Source organism: Corythoichthys intestinalis, chromosome 12, assembly GCF_030265065.1.
Source record: "Corythoichthys intestinalis isolate RoL2023-P3 chromosome 12, ASM3026506v1, whole genome shotgun sequence".
NCBI classification, from domain to species: Eukaryota; Metazoa; Chordata; class Actinopteri; order Syngnathiformes; family Syngnathidae; genus Corythoichthys; species Corythoichthys intestinalis.
In genome coordinates, this window is record NC_080406.1 from 15,060,939 (window position 1) to 15,082,508 (window position 21,570).

The window sequence follows — 21,570 nt, forward strand, 5'->3', positions numbered from 1 at the left end:
GAGGTGAAACTCCTGAACTTTTTCCCCCATTGAAGAAAACAAAATCGTTGGTATTCAGCAACAAAAAAGTTACAGACGGCCGCGGCTAAGAGGAGGAGGGCCAACTGACATGTAAAACATTTTTGCGGAGGGTGGCTGCCGAGGAGGCAGTACATCCAATATGATTTCGCATTTATACAAAATTAAAGGTTAGTAAACACTGTCATAAACGTTTCCCACCAGCTACGAGGGTTAACTCCAGCGTGTTTAGTGTGTCTAGCGGTGGTGTCTCTCTGGCAACTGTCTGTGTTGAGAATGAGAGTGTGTGTAGAATGTAAACATGATACGAGCCATACACACGTGCTTTTTATGGAAAATAATTCAATTATTTTTGTTCTGATTGTGATAATGTTGAGCTGTGGCTGTGGGTTTAGGCTACTGTTCAATAGATTTTTTTTACCTAGATATTTCAAAGTAACACATTTTAGACCTATAATTGCAATACCGTGATACCGCAAAACCGTGATATTTTATATCATACCGTCAGAATCTTATACCAGTACATGCCAACAGTCCTACATTTTATGATTGCGCCAAAGAAAGGGCTGTTGTTAATATGTTTTACAAAGGTGAATGAATTCAATATAATTGCTAAGTGTAATGAGTAGGGATGTCCCGATCCGTTCACCTGATCGGAAATTGGTCCCATCGCGCCATTTTTCAGAGGATTGGAATCGGGTAAAAAGGATCGGCTTTTTAAATAAAAAATATATTTGTTTTCTGCTTCATGCTTGTACGGTGCCACTCCCTCTGTCCTGCTAAGCATTGCGGCCAAACTGTCCAGTGCAACTTGCATTTAGTACTTAAAGTAAATGATGATTGACAGGTTTGTAGCTTTGTTCTTGCCCGAGAAGCTTGGTAGCTCTATGAACAAGGGCACAAATATGTCAATCATCGTTAAACTTGCAGCACAGTCATAAGTGTGCTGCGGCAACTCATTATGTCTGTGAGAGGCTGTTCTCAGCAGCGTGAGCATCAAAACGTGAATGGATTTGAGAGGACTCACTGTAATGATTTATTCAAGACAAGCGTTTTTCTACCTTATTCTTGTTTAAAAATAATTCCCATTATGAAGGCGGAATGGTGGGACATTACCATGTTTGGAACTTTTGTTCAATTAAAAAATAATAATAATAAAAAAAAATTATTATCTGATCGGGACTCTATCGGTGGACTCTCAAAATCAGGTGACTCGGGTTTTAAAAAAATGCAATTGGGACATCCCTAATAATGAGGCTGAAAAATTGGTACAAATAAGGATTACCCGTCAGATCTCAGATGCTGTAGGCATGTCTGCTGATTATGGTCACACCACGCCCCTGCTCAAGTGCCAATTGTCAATCAACTAACTACAAGGTTTCCCCTACCCATTAAATATTGTGGTGCACCGCCACAACAAAATAAAAGCTGCCACGCCATGCAAAAGAGATGTTTTATTTATCTATTTATTTTAAAGGCCGTTTCAAACTAACGGCAGCCTAATGTGAAGGGTTCAGCAGCAACCTATTCATTGTCTATTGTAATGTACGTAACTATACAGGGCCACCTTAAAAAGTGACGATCGGACGGGGAGCTGTGACGTCGAGGGAAGCGAGGAGGAGATAGCAGTCGCATGTAGCGGAAGCCCGCCATTATTTTGTTATTCCTTTTCTTTATTATTGTTGCCACAATAAAGTGGCTAAGCCAATACAGACTCCTGTCTTTCTTCCCCCCCATCCGAGCATTACTGTATTTTGGATAGGACTTTTCGGCGAAAGTGAGCGGTGGACGGCCGTCTTGGACGGAAAGGCAAGTTAGAATGAATTTGCGCCGAGAGGCGGGTCAGAGTGCTGCCGCGCTAATGTGTCAACAACGCATTCAATAGCATAAAATGCAGGGCTGTTACAGCAGACGGATATATGCAATCACAGCTGACGAACCCTTGATAAATGTGCTTTTTTTCCCCAAGTTTCACAAGCTCTGGGGAACTCGAAAAATGTCTCTCATACCTCTCCTTGCTGAGCTAAATGGTACCTCGATGTGCGTTTGTGTGGAAAAGTAGTTCACGAACAACATCAACAACAAAAAACTATTCACCTTCTCACCGAAACTAGTAAAACTCTTTACACGGCCATTAGAATTTCCCCCTACACCTTGAAATGGCTCCATTACAAGGACGTAGGTTTGGTCTCAATATTGGTGGGGACGCTATAACAGCATAACCTGCATGTACACTTTTTGCTGGGAACAGGACATTAATAAAACCAAACTGATTAGGTGAACAGGGATCAAGGCTTAATTTCTCACCAATATGAACCTAATTAATTGATAGGCTAAATGATCAATGCAAAAATAAATCTGTATTGACTTGTACTAACTTTCACACTGCAAATTTATAACGTTTCAATCTTGATTCTGATTTTTCTTAAATCTATTCCAATAATTTTATTCCTTGTTTTGAGTGTTAAAGACTAACAGATTAATGGGTCAGATTATTCAATTTACTTTAGGTAAATATTACCATTTGTTCCTATTAAGCCCATACATCGAAAGGTTGGTCATTTTTCACCAAAATCAAGGGGGGAAATGATTTCAAATAATGTTTTGAACAATATCACTTCTTGAAAGAAGAACATTTCTTACGAAAAAAAAAGCTTTTTTTAAGATGAAATATATTCACTTTTTGCTTAAAATTATTTTATTTTCAGATATATATATATATATATATATTTTTTTTTTTCAGATTTCCAGATTATTTTCAGATAGCTGTTTTTTTTATTTCAAGAAATCTGAGTAAAATTTACTTGAAAAGTGGCAGATAATTTCACTTATTTCTAGTACATTTACACTGAAAACAAGTGAATTTAACTAGTCATCAGCCAATCAAACGTGCGTTTGGGGGGGGGGGGGGTCATTGTAAGTCTGAACATAATGAAAGTAATTCACTTAATAATGGTAGGGTCAATTCCATCCTTACAAAAGATGTAAAGACAATCTAAATGACCTTTATAACTACTCATTATATAATGCAAATAAGGTTGCCTCAGAGTTGGTGGGGACAATTTGAGCATCCTGAAAAGTTCCTAGTGTTATGTTCCTAACGTCCCTATGCAAACCTACACCATTGGTCCATTAAAAGAAGGACTAGTATTGTTGTGTTAATGTAGTACATTAAAGTGCCTGTGACACGAAAAAGCATGTTTATTTCATAATACACGGTATTTTATGCCCCTGAATGATATGGACCGCTTGGATGTGTGTGGAAGCGATCGCTATATTTATTTAGTTTTTTGAATCCCGCGCCATTAAAATGAGTGACTTCCGGCTTCGGTCTTGCATTGAGGAGGAGGGCGCTGTGACGTGTACGGTAGAAGACGTTCTCTTCACTATACAGTGTACTGTTGTGTATGAGGACGAAGGATTCAGCTGATTTTGCGGATTAATACTTTTATTTTTTGCATCACGCCAGCCAAACGGCTGCAGAAAAATCATTCTGTATGCGGGAGAGGCGTATGCGCCTTTTTGGAGTTTCAAAAGGTTCCCATTCACCGTGGATATTTACTGTGGGACCATTGGACTTACAAGGAAGTGAGTAAACATCTTGTTTTGTATTATGTCAAATACGAATACAGTGATTACAAAGTAAACACAAGTAAAATTCCTTTAAATAAAGGACTACTTACGTTTGATCATTGATAGGCATGTAAAAAGCTATCCTCATGCTCATCAGCAGTTAGCTGTTAGCACGTTAGCTGCACAACAACTCCAGCCACCCTCCTCCAGGGAACGAACTGTAAATTGCTCTCCGCCGGGCGGTTTGCCGATCCACAAAGAAACTCGACAACCGGGTCGTCATGTCAAATAATCCAGGCTAGTTACGTGTGATTTTCCACTTCGAAGACTTTGAAACATCCCTCGGTTCGGGTTAGCATGTCGGCTAGCTGTCACTCCTTCTGGTCTGTTTACATTCTCCGAAGCCGGGGAAGGGAAATTACATATGTCCGATTTAGTTTCATAAAATATCGTTCGGGAGGTGTGACAGTAAAGGTGAAGTCGACAGTTTTGACCATTATGGAGTAATTTTGCTATGTCGTCTTGAATAAATGGATTTTTATTATTTTATATTCCATTTAGCACAAGATTGTTATTTGTCATGACCATGCCATTTATTTAGCAATTGGGGAAAGTTCTTGGGTAAAAAGAATATCCTGTAAAAATATTGAAGTAGAGAGACAGAAACAATGACATTTTGCGGCTCTCTTCGTCGCGTTTTCCTCGTTCTGAACAATTCCCCCTCAATGGGCTGAATAGTAAAACCGATGAGCCCAGTCTACCGCTGACGTCATCCACCTGTTGGGGACGCTAAAGCCCTATAATGGTAGGCGTGGCTAACCGGCAGATTAAAAGACTAATTTCTCGTCATCTGCGCTTTGCTAAATTGTTGTATATAGTCGAATCGTCTCAAAATATGATTCTAATTCACATAATAATGCCATTTAAGACTTTTTTTCTGGTGTCATATGCTCTTTAAGGACTACGAGATGTAAGTGGTACTATTGTTACGAGAAAAAAAGTCGTATTATTACGTAATGTAGCTGTAATCAGCTACGCATTTTACGTTCATGTACAGTAGCTGAGAGCTACGACATTAGCCTGGCTAATGAAATAATTCAAATAGATCTTTGTTATGGTTCTTCTTGGGTAACAAAATGTGAAAAAAAATAATTTGTCATGATATGACGCAATTTTGGCGTGGCATGACATGGTGAGGCGGTCCAACTCCGATGCAGCCCACCACCACAGCTTCAAAAAATCTTAGGGGAAACCCTGTAACTGTACTTGTTACGATGTGGAAAATAAATTCTACTTTGTGTAGCTTATTTCCTATGTCTACACAACTCTAATACCATGGCAGCAAGGCTTTGTCAACGAGCATGCTGGGAGAATTACTCCTCGACCACATTTTCGGCATGCCTTGCCACCACCTCCGTGCAAGCGGAGCTTTGAGGATGCAGGCTCATATACAGTGGGGAGTACAAGTATTTGATACACTGGGGGGGGGGGGGTTATAATATTGATTGATAGCCATGTTAATGAGGAAGTTGGAATTGCAGCAGAGAGACACTGACAGTACTTAAGAGTGGCAGGCCAAATACCCAGGTTTTATACCTCAGTATATTCCTTGTTTAGGCTTGCCCTAATACAATCCGACTGGCTGAAGAGGTGAAAAAGATATTATATTGTAACTTGTGAAATTATTTTTAATGACTGCTCTTAATTTGTACAGAATTTAAAACTTGGCACCCTGACTTTGATCACACTTTTAAACATAGAGATGAAGAAACTATTTTTACTACACTGTTTATGTCATAAGAATTGCACTATACACCACATTAATGCAAGTTTGTTTTATTCTTACATATTTTTGCCTGCTTTGATGGTGGCGCAGCACCAGCAGAGTGATTCAGCAATGCAGGTTTTCTTATGTTTTTCTTGGCTGCTGACCAACGACGACTGCAAGTTGGATGAGGCACGGTTTATAAAAGCCTGTTCTCGTTTACAAAGAGATTTATGAGCGGTAAAAAAAAAGCAATGAACATGAAAAAAAATCTTTCTTTTTTTTTTATCATCTCGTGATGTTTCCATGACTCGGAGACAAACATTTATGACAATAAATTACACACACTAATTTAAGTTAGGCTTGAATTGAACAATCATCTTAAAAATTGGCCAGCCAGGTGTCAGCAATGTCAAGTCTCTCTCATAGTGAAACAATGGCAGAGAACAAAAGGCTAGTGTATAACTTTTGACTGGAAGTTGTTTTACTTGGCTTGATGCCACACCTTTGTGTGTGTATAGTGTGTTGTAGTGTGATTAAGGTTGCATCTTGTTAAAACAGAAGTGCTATATCTCAGCATAGAGCAAAGATTTCAAAACAAAGTTTTCATGCAATTTCATATGAAGAGACATGCGTGACGTCATTTCAAAGCTTTTGAGTCGTAGCCGTAAAATCGAATTCGTCCAAAGACAAGATTCATAGTTGAAAGAGAGTCGAAAAGAGAGTTTCATTCACACACCCACCGAAAAAAAAAACGACGTCAGAATTTTGTGGTTACAGATACAAATGCCTAAATACTACTGGTACACGATAATTATCGGTCCGATAATAGGAATTATGACGTCATCCCGATAAATCCAATTAACATTATTAATAGGACCGATAACATATATTGTGCTGGCTTTACAGTTTACAGTGACTTTACACACCAGTATAGGAAAGCAGTTGACCATTTGCAGGGCATTGCTCCCACCTGCTGGTCAGAATAATTCGTTGCATCTATTTTTTGTCAAAGTAGTTTTGTTCACATTACAAGCTCATTCACATACACGTTGCGGTGTCTACCGGTCGCATTGACAATCGTGAATGCTTTCTGTTACGTTTCCGCCTCGGAAATATGTCTGTAAGTATTTATGTTTACTATACCAAATGGATGTGCACCATATGTTTACTTCTGTGGTGAACGGTCATATGCACAGAACTTAATAAGTTGTTGTGTTATAGAAGCCAGCCAATGCTTTAGTAGCTCTAGCTAGAGTGCTATGCTATACATATAATAGTTGTGTATATAAGTGTATTGTGCAATTTGTTGTATATTGAGTATTGAATATGTGTATTTTTCTGTTGTACTTTCACATTATTAAGACGAGTGTCTTCCCATAAAAGCAAGAAAAGACCAAGCCTTGTGGTTTATGGAAGTGCATTCATTTTTAGCTGGCTGTCCAGCAGTGCAGAAGTGAAACGCACTGTTTTGTTCATGTCATTATGAAAAATCTGGTGAGATCAAAGGCAAATCTATGTTGAATCCACCACTAGTTTTTTTTTTTTTTTTTTTTGAAACCTCCAGGTGTTCAAAAACTCAGGTTATACATTTAAAAAAATATATATTCATTTTAAAAAAATGGATATCATGCGCCCTTACTAAATACGAACACGAATGCGTAAATATGAGTATGAATCTTTTATATACGAACACGAATGTGTAAATACGAGAACGAATCTTTTAGACTGCTATCTTACTCCATAGTAACTAGTACTGCAACGATTAATCGATTAACTCAAGCAATTTGATTAGAAAAGAGATTTGAATTAAATTTTGCTGCTTCGGGTATTATTTTAATTAAATTGGCGTTGTAATGTTTTTTTTTTTTTTAAAGTGTTTGCAGTTAGTTTTATTGATTTGGGTGGATGCACTGCCCTCTAATGGGAACAGTGAATATGACATAACTCATTTCATATGGCTCAATCCAGCTGCCCCCCGTTAAGACCAACATAAGTTTTTGTTTGAGCAAATGTTTTTAATGCAATTGTAATTTATTTTATAGGTATATTTAGCCATTTTGTGGGGAATGTGTGTTTGAACCATTTGTTAAGTGCATTGTAGGGGGGAAAAAAGTTAGCATTTTATATCATTTAAGATAGTTGACTTTTGCTATGTAAGTTAGCCAATTGTTCTTTTGTTGTACTTGCTGCACTCATTTGTTTTTTTGTTTTTTTATTCCGTTTCAGGCTCAGCTCAGGTATTTTATTTTTTTAATGTTCCTTATCTAATTACTTGATTATTCTAAATAACTAGTTCATCGATTAATCGACTACTAAAATAATCGATAGCTGCAGCCCTAATTACAACAGCTAAATTAGATGTGATATGTCATTACCAATACCTTAATTGACCCTCGGCGAACTTGTAAATTAGTCAAAAAGTGAAACTACAATGAAATACATCGCAATCAACTTAATCTAATCATACCTTAAGTGTTCTGTATGTCTTCAGTTCTAGAATGAACACAGACTTGTGGCCTGCACAGTACCCTATACAGTAAATGGTTGGCCTTGTTACTTAAAATGTCCACAATCAATGTTTTACTCATTCTGTCAGATGAATTATTGCATGCGTTTGTCCTCCGTGGTTTTGCACCGTTTTCTGTATACTGCATGTTTATGGCAAATGGCATACAGCCGGAAAGCTACGAGCGTACGTATCCCAAAATAAAAAATTGGCCTGTGTCTTTATGTGGAGTTTTTTTCCCCCTTGGATGGCCAGCTGGACTTCGGATGCACAAAGGCACCATTGAGCAGATGTTGTAAAACAACCGTGGCTGCCACCTAGGAGCATTCTTCTGCAGATATGCCCAATGAGATCGTCTTTTACGATAATTATTGGTTTTCTCAGACTTGCATTTTTAAAATGTAATTTAAGGAAAAAAAAAAAAACTGTATTTGCACACAAGGGGAAACATACTGGACTTACCAAATCATTATAATAATGATTATCGTTTGAGACATTATCAATTTTGAGCTGTTTATTTGTTTAATGAAGTTCTATGTACATTTTCATTTGAATTGTTTGACTTAGTATGAATGAAGTCCGGCCGGTAGGCCTCAGCAGTCCTTCCCACTGTATTGTACTTTACTACAGTGTCTCTCTCTTTCATTCCTATGTTTATATCGGACAATAGCTGCTGCAAGCAAGTCTGTGAACGCTGTTTATTTTGAATGGAAATATAAGCAGGCTAGAGTTGTATTTGTCATGACTGCTTTTGACAAGCGTTCGGAGGGAGTTAAAGTACATGCACTAGCACCAGGACTGTTATTCATGACTGCAACGTGACGATTATGCTGTGGTTTTGGCAACTATTCAATTTGTTTGAACTGCTCCTTTGTTGCTGAAGTACCGGTAATACTAGTTACTGCGTTTGAGCTACTTGGCAAAAAATGGTGGCCAACATTCAGTACATTTTAATCCAGAAGTTTGGTTTTATAATACGGTACCACTAAAGTTTTTTTTCTTTGTCAGACGCATTTTTTGACCAATTCGACTTATACTCCGGAGTGACTTTTAGTTCAGAAAATACAGTAACCAGTAGAGGTGTGCAAAATTTCCGATTCTTAGATTATTCGCGATTCGGCCGTGGAAGATTCGAGAACGATTCGCAAACATCCAAATTCCGATTATTGAAATATGCCAAGTAAAGCGGAAGTACAACACACTCAGCGCGCCGCGCGGTCAACTCACGGCTCTAGCTCAACTCATGCCACGAGATAAAAAAACACAACAACATACCTGAAGCTGCTACAAAAGTACGTCATCCACATAATGTTACGGTAGATATCATTTATATAAGACTAGATGCACTACGGTAGCGGTAGCGTTTGCAGCTCATCTACAAAAAGCTAGATGCAGACATAGTAAACGGCTGCCATCTTAAAGCAGTACACTTCTCTGCAAGGCTGTTGTAGCGAACCTTCCAAGCAAACCTAATTAACTTTTTATCTAAAATACTCCTAAATCGGTAAAATATTGACTTGAATCTATCTTTAAAATAGTTTTAAAACTTTCACATGTCTAAAGTTGACAAAAGGGAAATTATGTATTAACGGGAGCAATTTTAACAACTTTAACGGTTGATTCACAACATTAAATTAATTGAATGTAGTTTAAAGCTGCTGATACAGAATGGGGACTGGAGTTTTTTATTTACTGTTATTTTTGTATATTTGTTTACTGCTATATGTTAACTTGATACTGAAATAGTAGTTGGGTTTAGCCTGAGAGTATTTTTGAACAATTTTGGAACAAATGTACAAAATATTAAAAAAAAAAAAAAAAAAAAAAAAAAGGGGGGGGTGCATCAATAATCGTTTTAGAATCGAATCGGACCATCTGAATCGTAATCGTAATCGAATCGTTAGGTGCCCAAAGATTCCCAGCTCTAGTAACCAGTAAGGAATAAAAATCTAAATGATAACCATCTCTATTAATATGTGTTTAAGACAGTACTTCTCAAATAGTGGGGTGCGCCCCCCCCCCAGGGGGGCGCAGAGCAATGCCAGGGGTGGCGCGTGTGACCTCGGGGAACATGCTTTTTTTTTTTTTTTTTTTTTTGCCGTACTAGAATAAAGTGTACTTGCACATCCACTCAGTGGGTGGCAGTGGTGCTCTCATTTTCAAAGTGCGTGCAGTATTTTTTAAGTAAGCAAGAGCACACGAAAGAGATTCATGAAGAGCTGGAGAGCTGTGCGCCGTTTTTCGAAAGCCGTTTTCCGGCCGGACTCACGCAGCGACCCACTGTCTTCTCCGGTTCTCACGTGTCCGCCCGAAAAGTGCCATTTTCGGCTTGGGATCGTCACGACGACCGCCCTCACCGACGGTTCTCCCTCGGCCGCCGAGAATGCGCTTTTTTCGGGCCGTTTGCCTTTTGGCTTTAACATTTAATACAGTGGTAGACGAGGAAAGACCACTGTTTACTGTGTCTAAAAATGATTATAGCGGACCGCCGGAAGCCAAATCAATTAAGACGCCACTTAAAGACATTAGACCCCAATCTCATTGATAAGCTGCTTGGTTGTTTTTCAGCGAAAACGTGCCGAATATTGCCAACAATCGTCCCGCTTTGTCAGTGTTATATCAGTAAACCAGTGAGCACTGTTAGCATGCTCAGTGCAATATAACCCCACGTCATTGCAAGCTGGAGGTGATACTGGGAGCAGCGAAAATAAAAACTCTCCTTCTGTCCAAAGACCCCCCCCCCTTCTATTCAGTTTTGTTTTTTTCCGTCAAATTTTTTGGCATATTGTCCTCATGAGGTAATGTTTCTAATCAATTTGAATTTGTTAGTGTTTACTGATTTTATTTTTCAGTATCAAATGGTCAAAAATGTACCTTGAGTGTATTTTTATAGTTTGGATGTGATTTTTTTTTTTTTTTTTTTTAATTCAGGCAAACTGATGCGTGTTAAGTATTTCCTGTTACAAACAAAACAATGTTAATAAAGTTATACTTTATAATTTGATCTGTTATTTTCTCTAAGAGAAAAAAAAAGGATACAATGTGAGGCAGAGGCGTACTTATAATAGTAATCGACAAATGATACTATTTACAGTGGCGGCAGAGTTTGGGGGGGCGCGAAACATTTACATCTTCCTTGGGGGGGGCGCAACAGAAAAAAATTGAGAAGCACTGGTTTAAGACAAAAACCTATGAACGCATTGGCTGCCATTGACAGCAATTGACATTAACCCAGTTCAACTAGGAAGTAAGGCTGTTCGATTAATCGGTTTTAAAGCTAAACCGACATTTCTGGTTAAACGATGTTAAAAACATTCAACTTGTTACGTTCGATTTTCAAAACTGCACCATTTCGGTTCATCTAAGCCACGGTAGTTTCCCCGCATTTCTGCTTTCGTCCACGAGAGCACGCCGTCTTAAACAACAAGAACAACAACAACCACGGCTACCGGCAATTCTGCTACTTTTGCCCAGCCAACTTTCGACACAAATTGCAAAACGCCATGAGTAAGTGTATTATCTCATTATGTACTTAAAGTATTACAGTATATGCGTGTGTGTTGTGTGTCTGTCTGTGGGTGTGTGTCTATCCCCTACCTTCACTGGCATTAGGGTAGCATATTTGTGTTTGTTTAGACAAGGTGATGACACGTTGCATATTGTTATTATTGAGTGACAGTTTTGCACTAATCACTGATTTATGTAAGTAAGACCAGAGAGAAATGTGACTGCACATCACCCTCAGCCTGGCTGCCTACCTACTTCACCTGGCTGGCTAGCTGGTTGGCATACTGACTGACTACCCTTTCTCATGTTTTGATTTTGTTTCAAACGCTATGTGCACTTTCTTCTTTCATTATTGCTTTAATTAAGAACAGAGCTAGAATCTGTTGTATAAATAAAATGCTCTTAACCCCAAGGGATTGTTTTGTGTGTAATAACAGTTAAATTCACTGGCACTTTCAGTTCTAATAAAGAAATAATAAGTTTAAATAGAGGACATTCCGAATACTTTATTTGTCATTATTTTTATTTTGCCAAGAAATTATAATTGATATCAGAAAATCGGGCTTGAGAGAAAATTGTCGGGTTGTTCTTGTTAGGCAAAGTCGAACAGCCTTACTAGGTGGGTTGTCAAAAAAAGAAAAAAATGTTCATTCAGTGCCAGACCTCCCAGTTCAAATGGAAGTTAAAAATAAATTTAAATTCACAGCAAAAGGATGAAAGGAGGCACATGATTGGACATCCATTTTTGTCAGTGGCACTTAAAAAGTTAAGCTAAGCAGCATACATTTGGAGGCACCTGGGAGAAGTTATTTAAAACAAAAAAAATGCATATCAATATAGGTGACTTCTTCTTCTATAGTTCTTTCGAGAAGGCTAAGCGCATGTATTGGGCAATGCTGTCCTCGTTGTTCAATGCACTGATTGTCTATGAGAAGACCATATGATTTCTTTATGCTTGTTGATTGGCTAGTTTGAATGAGGTCCGCTCAACCTAATAAGAATAAATGGACATGCACATTCCTGATTCAAAAACTTTGGATGATACAGAGTTGTGAACCAAAGTTGAATTACACATCCACATTGTCCAACATCACTCAAGTATTAGACTCAACTAGAATTTGACTCTTGCTAACACAGCAAAAGTTGAGACATGTTCCATTGTGTAGCCGAGGCCTAAGGGAAATGTAAATGGCAAGGTGTCTCGTTTAGTTTTTTTAAACTACATTCATTTGTTTTGCCATGTCATCATTTTATTATTATCATTATTTACTAGTCATTTAAAATAAAAGCTTTTAACCTTGAACAGGTTAGTCCAAGGAATTGGATACATAGGGGATAAAAGTATTTCCAGGGCTGCGTTTGTACAGGAAAAGTTTGGCCTTAAGTCAAAGGAGTAATGATGAAGACCAATGAGTAATACTAGGTCTCTGTATCTGTGCTACCACCACAAACTAATCTCGAGTGGTACTCCCAACATTTGTTTATATAATCAGGCACTCAGTTACTGGGAATTCTGGTCAGCACACACAAGAGGAAACCACTGAGGAGAACCTGGACGGTCTCCCATATGAATGATTGTTCTTTTCGTCATTCTTTCTAGCTGGTTGGAAATAACATTATCCATCACGCTCTGCGGGGCTAATACAGCTGTCCACATACAAATGTTTTAGATAAATCACATTCAACACTTGTCTCAGAGTCACACTAGAGCAAATGCTAAACTGCCTGGAACAACACTAAAAGGATTGCTTTTTTCCTTAAAAAGGCTTTGTGATGTGGTACATTTCGTGAAGAAAATTGGTAATTGTAGCTTAATATCAACTAGAAAATGCAATTTCCTTGATCAATTGTTCAAGCGGATGAACCTAACTGCTTTCACAAGCAATAATTCCCATTGACCTTTCGACATGCTTGAAGAAATACACATCAAACAACTAACCAACCTGGCCGAAAGACAGTAAGACTGTGAAAGACAGTAAATGTTTAGCGCCGGGAATGTTTGTACAAGCAGCAGCAGTATTGTGCTGGAAATGCATTGGTCAGAAGCAGTAAGACAGTTCATTAGTTAAGCATAACACTGTCCACACCCTCACCGGATGCCCCTTTCACCGTGACGTTTCTGTATGTATACACAAAATATACTGTAGTTGGTAAATTGAATTTTACCTCAAGGGATTATAAAAACAGTGAGAACAGTATAATAAATCTGGCATCTTAAATTTTAGTTCTCCTGTTGACCCACTGCATCAATATTTCAACGAACCAGCTACGGAAACTTCAAACCTTCACATGGCCCAAACCAAAAATGGATACAGTCTGGAACTTATGCAATTTGGGGTATTGATAAATGGTTATTAAGTTTGCATCCAGGACGGTATGCCACGAAAAGGAGCCGCGGAGCATTTCTTGTCAGCATGTTTTGAGTGGAGGATTTTTTTTTTTGTGAGCAGCAGAGGTTGCGCTAGACTTTTTCGTGGTCTGTCATTTTGACTGACAGGGTCATAAAAATCCGGTCATAATCTATTTTTACCTGTCACTTAAATTTTTTAAATGATAATAATGACATATTCAATAGTATTTAGTTTTCATTTATTTTTAATTAATATTCTGTCCGAACAAGCTTAACAGAGAATCCACACCGTGCCATCACACATCAAGCAGATGAATATGTAACTTTTTCTCCGCAGTAGGGCTGCAGCTATCGAATATTTTAGTAATCGAGTAATCGACTGAAAATTCTATCGATTAATCGAGTAATTGGATAAAACAAATATATTTTTAGGTGAAGAGCAATTATACATATACATGAGAAAACAAGACATTTCATCTAATCTTGAACCATTTTCAGTCAATCAATGTCTTTATTTTCGTTGTATATTGTTGAAAACAGCCAACAATTGCATCTCAGGTGTAACTAGAATAAAATTAAAAAAAAAAAAGACTAATTCACTGCTTTCACTCAAAAAACTTTTAGATCTTATTAATATATATATATATATCTTACCTAAAAATGCCGGTACGCTTGATAACACACATCACTTAAAAGTTAGGATTTTTTTCCCACGTGTTTCAATTGAATTTCTCATTGTGTCAAGCCATTTTTAAGTTCTAGTTAAGTTTTAAGTTAGTCTAAACTGTAAGTCCTGATAGGATTTTGAGTTTTTGCAGTGTTCAAAATAAATGTATGCTACAGGCTGTATTGGAGCACATTAGGGACCAGTGCTACTTGATGTTTTATCCAGGAATGACTACTGAGCTAAAATTGATAGTTAGCATGATTACGTTTTTATTTTACACCCTCATCACTCCACAATGCTATGTTATGTTAAAGCCTGTATGTAAGACACGTTAGCCACGCATCGACAGTGGTCATAATTAATTGAAACCTAGCCCTCCGCAGGGCTAACGTTCCGTGAGCTAGTAGCGACAGTAACGTTAATCTTATTTATTAGCGCTTAGCGCTCTTTATTAGCGCTCTTTATTAGCGCTTAGCGCTGTACTGCTTTAAGATGGCGGCTGTTTACAAACGCTGCCCAGACGCGGCCGAGTCTGTCAATGCGCATCTAGTTCAACATACATGTGATCTCAATGAGACGCGCCAGACGCTGCCCGTTACCAATGTAGCATTGTGCGGGCTAGTATTTAGCAACGTCGGCGTCGTTTGTGGCGGCTGTCGGCTGCGGTAAGTTTTTTTTTTTTTCCCCTTCTTCCTCTCCGCACGTGACAGCGCGTTGTCCCGCATTAAAAGTAGTCCTAGCAAAACGTGATGCTTAGAGCTGTCAAAATAAACGATTACTCGAGGTGAATAAAATTACTCGGATCAGTTTTTAAACTCGAGTTACTCGAGTTGCTCGAGTACTCGTTTCAGCTCTACTCCGCAGTGACAAAAACCGCTGACTGTGGCTAGGCTACATATGGAACATATGGAACAATGAAATTAACAGTTCACCTGCTGTGGCCTGAACGCAGTCTCACACTTTCCACCTGGTGCGCATGGACTTGAATTGCGTGCCCGCTTGTGCATAATCAAATGTCTCAAGAAGAAACTTTTTTGAAGAAACTCCGAGTAAAGCCAACGACGTCATGCATCAAGAGAGACAATATCTAATTAATATTCTCACGCGCCACCCTGTGGTCTGGGGTGTGAATTGCAACCTGTCAAAATGACAGGTGGACTTCAGTTTTTTCCGTCACCGTTTTAAAAAACCGGTCAACGACGGAAAATATTCGATTAACGCGACCCCTGGTGAGCAGTGATAGCCTCACGCATGTACAAACCACAAATCCAAATAAACTGTAAAATATAAATTAGACTTGCACCAAATTTTGGGCCAAAGCATGATTTGAAATGCGTTTTTGCCCCCAAACTGTTTTTTTTTCTCTTTTTTTACAACATTATCAAAATTGGAAATTGTGATGACACAATCTAAAGTGTACACTCTGGCTGGAGGCAACGTACTGTGTCCACAGTGTAGATGGGTTTAAATATATATCTGAAAAAGGTCCATAACAAGGGGAACCATTTGTAAAGCTCCTTGAAGCCCTTAAATGCAAACTGAATAATAATCCCACAATTTTCCACTCTGAATAATGATGTTAATCGTTTGTGCTGCAACGGTTTTGTAAATACAGTATTATGATTTTATTGAGATATTAATTACGAGTGGGGACGTCACTCGTAGCTTTTTCTTAGCTTAGCTCCCGCAGCTAATGGAGCGTACCATCTCTCAATAACAGAGGAGTGTCCTAACAAGGCTAGCACGAACGTAGCGCAAACAAACTCGGGTTCATTTTGCCGTAAATTGGGGGGCTTGAGATGTTAATTTCGAGTGATGACATCCCTCTAAATTAATTACGGGTCGGGAGGTCACTCATAGCTTTTTCTTAGCTTAGCTCCCGCAGCTAATGGAGCGTACCAACTCTCTCAATAATAAAGGGGTGTCCTAACAAGGCTAGCACGAACATAGCGCAAACAAATTCGGGTCCATTTTGCAGTAAATTGGGGGCTTAGAGGGATGTCATCACTCGAAATTAATATCTCAAGCCCCCTAATTTACTGCAAAATGGACCCGAATTTGTTTGCGCGATGTTCGTGCTAGCCTTGTTAGGACACGCCTCTGTTATTGAAAGAGTTGGTACGCTCCATTAGCTGCGGGAGCTAAGCTAAGAAAAAGCTACGAGTGACGTCCCCACTCGTAATAAATATCTCAATAAAACCATAATACTGTATCTACAAAACCGTTGCAGCACAAACGATTAACATCATTTTTATAGAAATTTGCGTCTGATGGGGGGGCAACTTTACAGAGGCCCGTAGAGATGGTCACAAAGCACATATAGCAATATACAAAGTGTTGTCTTTTTAATTATTATTATTTTTTTTTTTAAACTTCTGGGTCATCGTCTTTGCAATTGTCTTGCGAGCCTTTTGCGGTCGTGCTGCGAGCAATTTGCTGTCGTGTTGTGGCAATTGGCATTCGTGCTTTTGCCAATTTGCAATCGCGCTTTAGGAATTGGGGACGGTCTTGTGGCAATTTGCATTCGTGCTGCGAGCCACTTGCTGCTGTGTTGTGGCAATTGGGGTTAATGCTTTTGCCAATTTGCGATCGCGCTTTAGGAATTGGGGATCGTGTTGTGTCAGTTTGCATCCGTGCTTTTTATCTTTTGCAAAGCGTTTGCAATTGGGGTTCGTGCTTTTTTTATTTGCAAAGTGTTTGGACTTTGCATTTCGCCTGACATCTCTCGGCCACCGTACATTTTGCTTCTAATTCTATATACAAGTGATATCTACCGTGGCATTATGTGGCCGTAGTTTGTAGCAACTGGCCGTTGTTTGTAGCGGCTGTGGGCCGCAGTCAGGTATTATTGTTTTTTTATCTAGCGGCATGAGTTGAACATGATATTTACTAGAGGTGGGAATCTTTGGGCACCTAACGATTCGATTACGATTCAGAGGCTACGATTCGATTATAAATCGATTATTGATGACCCCCCCGCCCCCGGCTATTAGCTGCTAATGTTTTGTACATTAGTTACAAAAACTGTAAAAAAAAATAAAAAATAAAAAAAAAGCCTCGCAGGCTTAAATAAACGACTATTTCAGTATCAAGTTAACAGTTAAAAACAATAAATAATATACTCAAATCCCCATTCTGTATCAGCAGCTTTAAACTACATTTATTAATTTAATGTTGTCAATCAACCGTTAAAGTTGTTAAAATTGCTCCTGTTACTCCATAATTTCCATTTTGTCTACTTTCGACATGTGAAAGTTTTAAAACTATTTTAAAGATAGATTCTAGTCAATATTTTACCGATTTAGGAGTATTTTAGATAAAAAATTAATTAGGTTCGCATGGAAGGTTCGCTACAACAGCCTTGCAGGGAAGTCTACTGCTTTAAGATGGCGGCCATTTACTAACGGCCGCATCTAGCTTTCTCTACATGTGCTGCTATCGCCACCGAGTCTATTCTACATATATATATGATATCCACCTTTACATTCTGTATTGTGGATGTACTTTGTAGCAGCTTTCGGCAGCAGTCAGGTATGTTGTTGTTTTTTTTATCTCATGGCATGAGTTGAACTAGAGCCGTGAGTTGAGCATTGGCATTACCCGAGGGGCCGGGTAATGACAAGCATGATGTTTAGCTACTCTCGCTCCGTTCCTCATTGCGTCCCGAAGACCGCGCGGCGCGCTGAGTGTGTTTTACTTCCGCTTTACTTGACATATTTCAATAATCGGAATTTGGATGTTGGTGAATCGTTCTCGAATCTTCCACGGCCGAATCGAGAATAATCTAAGAATCGGAAATTTCGCACACCTCTAATATTTACTCTCGGTCCGTTCCTCATTGCGTCCGGAAGACCGCGCTGACTTTGTTTTAGTTCCGCTTTACCTGGTATAATTCAATAATCGGAATTTGGATGTTTGTGAAACGTTCTCGAATCTTCCATGGCCAAATCGCGAATAATGTAAGAATTGGAAATTTCGCACGCCTTTAGTATTGATATTATGCTGTTAATGCTTGAGACTGGTTATATATATATATATTTTTAAATTTGTTATATATATTTTTTAAATATGACATGACAACTAATCTAAAAACGGGTTGCAAAATCTATTGAACAACATTCAATTTCTACGACGAAGAATTGATTCCTGTGGACAGATGAAGTCACATAATGTTCTTATTATCATTATTTATTTATTCAAATAATCTTTTGAAGGGCAAGCGACTAAGTAAAGGCAAAGCAAATTTATTTGTACGGCATAGCCATAGCACGATTCAACACAAGGTGATTCAAAGTACAGTACTTTTGAAAGTAAGGAAGAGGAAGCGGAAAATACTCAACGAAAGTTGAAGCACGGAGAAGAGGGGGAAGTGTGGGGGACATATCAGATTACAATAACAGAGCGAGGAGCTCGAGACGGGCCCGCCCTTCCCGGTGCATCGCGTGAGAGCAGCAGTCGACTCTCGACTGACTCTCCAACTTGATTGTGATGAATGCGCCAGCCAGGGCAACTCTCCAGTTCCATAGCCGAGCGCCGCGCATTCTTAGGAGCTTGGCACCGAATGTTACTATCCACAGTCGTTTAAACTAAAACCAATCGATAACTTATTTACTCGTAATCGAAAATTAACAAATAAAAACAGTCAACCAGTGAGTCTGATCATTTCTTTGTTTACACTCCCACAGACTGACAGAACGCTTCCGTTCTTCCTTGCAGCGACCAGAACGCCTGTACATAATAACACCCATGTGGGAAAGTAACTTTTCAAGGTAAACTATCTAAAAAGTCAATAAACGTAAACAATAACATTTCAGGGAGTTACGGCTGTAATAATGTTCAGTTTATCAACTTTCACTTAATTGCGCATACACCATTTGACCGCTAGGCTTTTAAAATGTCTGCCTGTAGTTTCGTAATTTAGCATTGACAACCATAAAGTTAACTCGACAGGGTGGACCTACTGTTTGAGGACAGGTTTCTTTCTCTTCTTATTGGCGTATGTCCCAGAAGTAGCCAACATTTGTGCGCTGCTTGCTACGCAATGTACTCCAAGTATTCTTCCGTAAGAACAAACTTGTCCCTCCGTCGTGTAAAAGGCAGTCACTCCCGATGGTATCCACTCGCCATGTTCGCCTGGTGTGGGGTAAAAAAAACACAAGTGAACACAACTTTAGCCCACGGCGGTTTAATCCCGTATTAAGCGTTTCCTCAGTCGGTTAATGTGGCTGCTGGTTGTGAAAGGCAGTGCTGTGGTGAGTTGTCGAAGCGGAGAAGGAGGAGGCAAAATTAGGAGGGGAAGGAATTAGAATGTATGTTCAGCCCTCCTCTTCACATACGTCTTTAGCATAAACAGCACTACGCAGTATTCTTGAATTGTTTTTCTTCTAAAACTGCAAAATACACTACTTTTGATACTTGCGACTACAGTGGATACTAATGCTTGTTTTTTCTTCTTCACCAAACTTGTTCAACTCAAGACCGTTGAATATACAGTATATACATAGGCGGAGTTTGACTTTTGGGGGGGGGGGGGGCACAACATGTTGATGACCCCAAACGCAGTGTCAGCAATAAAATTTACAAGAACATTTATAATAATAAGTTGACAATGAGCGTTTTTTTGTTTCCCATCATTCTTGAGGGGAATTCTAAATCAGGCTGCTTAGGCAATACTTTTTGCCAAGATCGTCATTAAATTTGGTACGCACGCCGGTGTCGTGCCAATGTAGTTACCCCAGTCAAAAATTGTATTCCCTTGGCGGAGCCATATGGAGGTAGATTTGTGTCTTTATTATTCAATTAAAAAAAAAAAAAAAGAGTTGCTTCAATAAAAAAAAAAAAAAAGTTGTTTCAATCAAAATATATATTTTCAACCAGAAAAAGTCACTTCGATAAAAAAAAAGAATGTGTTTGAATGCAAAAATAAATTTGAAACTCAAAAAATGCACGTGAAAGCTATTTTTCTTTGATTATTTTTTTTTTTCCTTTTTATTTGATTGAAGTCAAGTTTTTTTTTTTTTGTTTTTTTTTTTTATTGAAGCAACTTTTTGATTAAAATAATGCCGATTTGTGTTTGAGCCACATTTTGGCTAGGACATTTTTCTCTTTATTATTCAATCAAAAAATAAATTGCTTCAAAAAATATAGATTTTCAAAAAGAAAAATAACTTCAATCATATAAAGAAAAATTAAATCATAGAAAAACGTTTTTGAATGCGAAAAAATATTTGAGATTGAAAAATTTGCATTTGAACAATTTTTCATTGAAAAGTTTTGCTTGAAGCAATCCTTTTTGTGTTTGGGCCATATTATGATTAGGACATTTGTGTCTAAATCATTCAATCCCCAAAAAAGTTGCTTCAATCAAAAAAAAAAAAATTTCAATCAAAGAAAAAAATCATTTTCAAAAATATTTTTTCTCTAAGTTTTATATATATATATATATATATATTTTTTTTTTAAATTATATGCAAAGCAAATGACTGTCTAAGGTGCTGGAAAAATAATAAAATTAATTTCGACCCATTATAAAAATGTTTTTTTGTTCATTTCATTCATTTTGTTGCAGTTTTATTGCTTTACAACTTATATATATATATATATATATATATATATATATATATATATATATATATATATATATATATATATGTATAGGAAAGTCAATTACATGACACTTTTCGGCCACCAGGGAGGCCGCTAATGCTATATAAGTATGTAAGTTATAGTCCAATGCGGTTTATTTGTTGATTTATTTGGGTTAAAATGTAACACTTTATTTGACAGCGGCATCATAAGACCGTCATAATTATGACATGACACCATCGTGGGCATTAATGAATGCATATAACAGATGTCATTAAGTGTCATTTATGTCCTGGTTGGATCTTTTACATCCATTCAAAAGTGAGCTAATTTGCCACATGACACAAAATGACATTTCATAATCATTCATTAATGCTCATGGCAGTGTCATAATTATGATGGTCTTATGACAGTCTTTTAGCACCTCTGTCGAATAAAGTGTTACCAGATACCATAACTAGCAATTAATTAAACAACTGGAACAGTAACTTAAGAAATAATTAGCACAGAACATGATTTTTGATTTTTATTTACATCTGTAGTGCTTCATTGCATCCTTGGAGGCATGTTGGACGACAACAGTGTTGACAGCAGGT

At 38.1% G+C, this 21,570-nt stretch overlaps 1 protein-coding gene across 1 annotated transcript in view; it reads right to left on the reverse strand.

Annotated features, from left to right (window-relative positions):
• LOC130926739 (aryl hydrocarbon receptor-like) overlaps nucleotides 1-19,778 on the reverse strand; it is a 68,757-nt gene extending 48,979 nt beyond the window's left edge. The window contains exon 1 of the mRNA XM_057851873.1: nucleotides 19,351-19,778. Coding sequence (XP_057707856.1) covers nucleotides 19,351-19,409 — 59 coding nt within the window. The 5' untranslated portion in view covers nucleotides 19,410-19,778. The remainder of the gene's footprint in view (nucleotides 1-19,350) is intronic.
• Nucleotides 19,779-21,570: the final 1,792 nt, after the last annotated feature.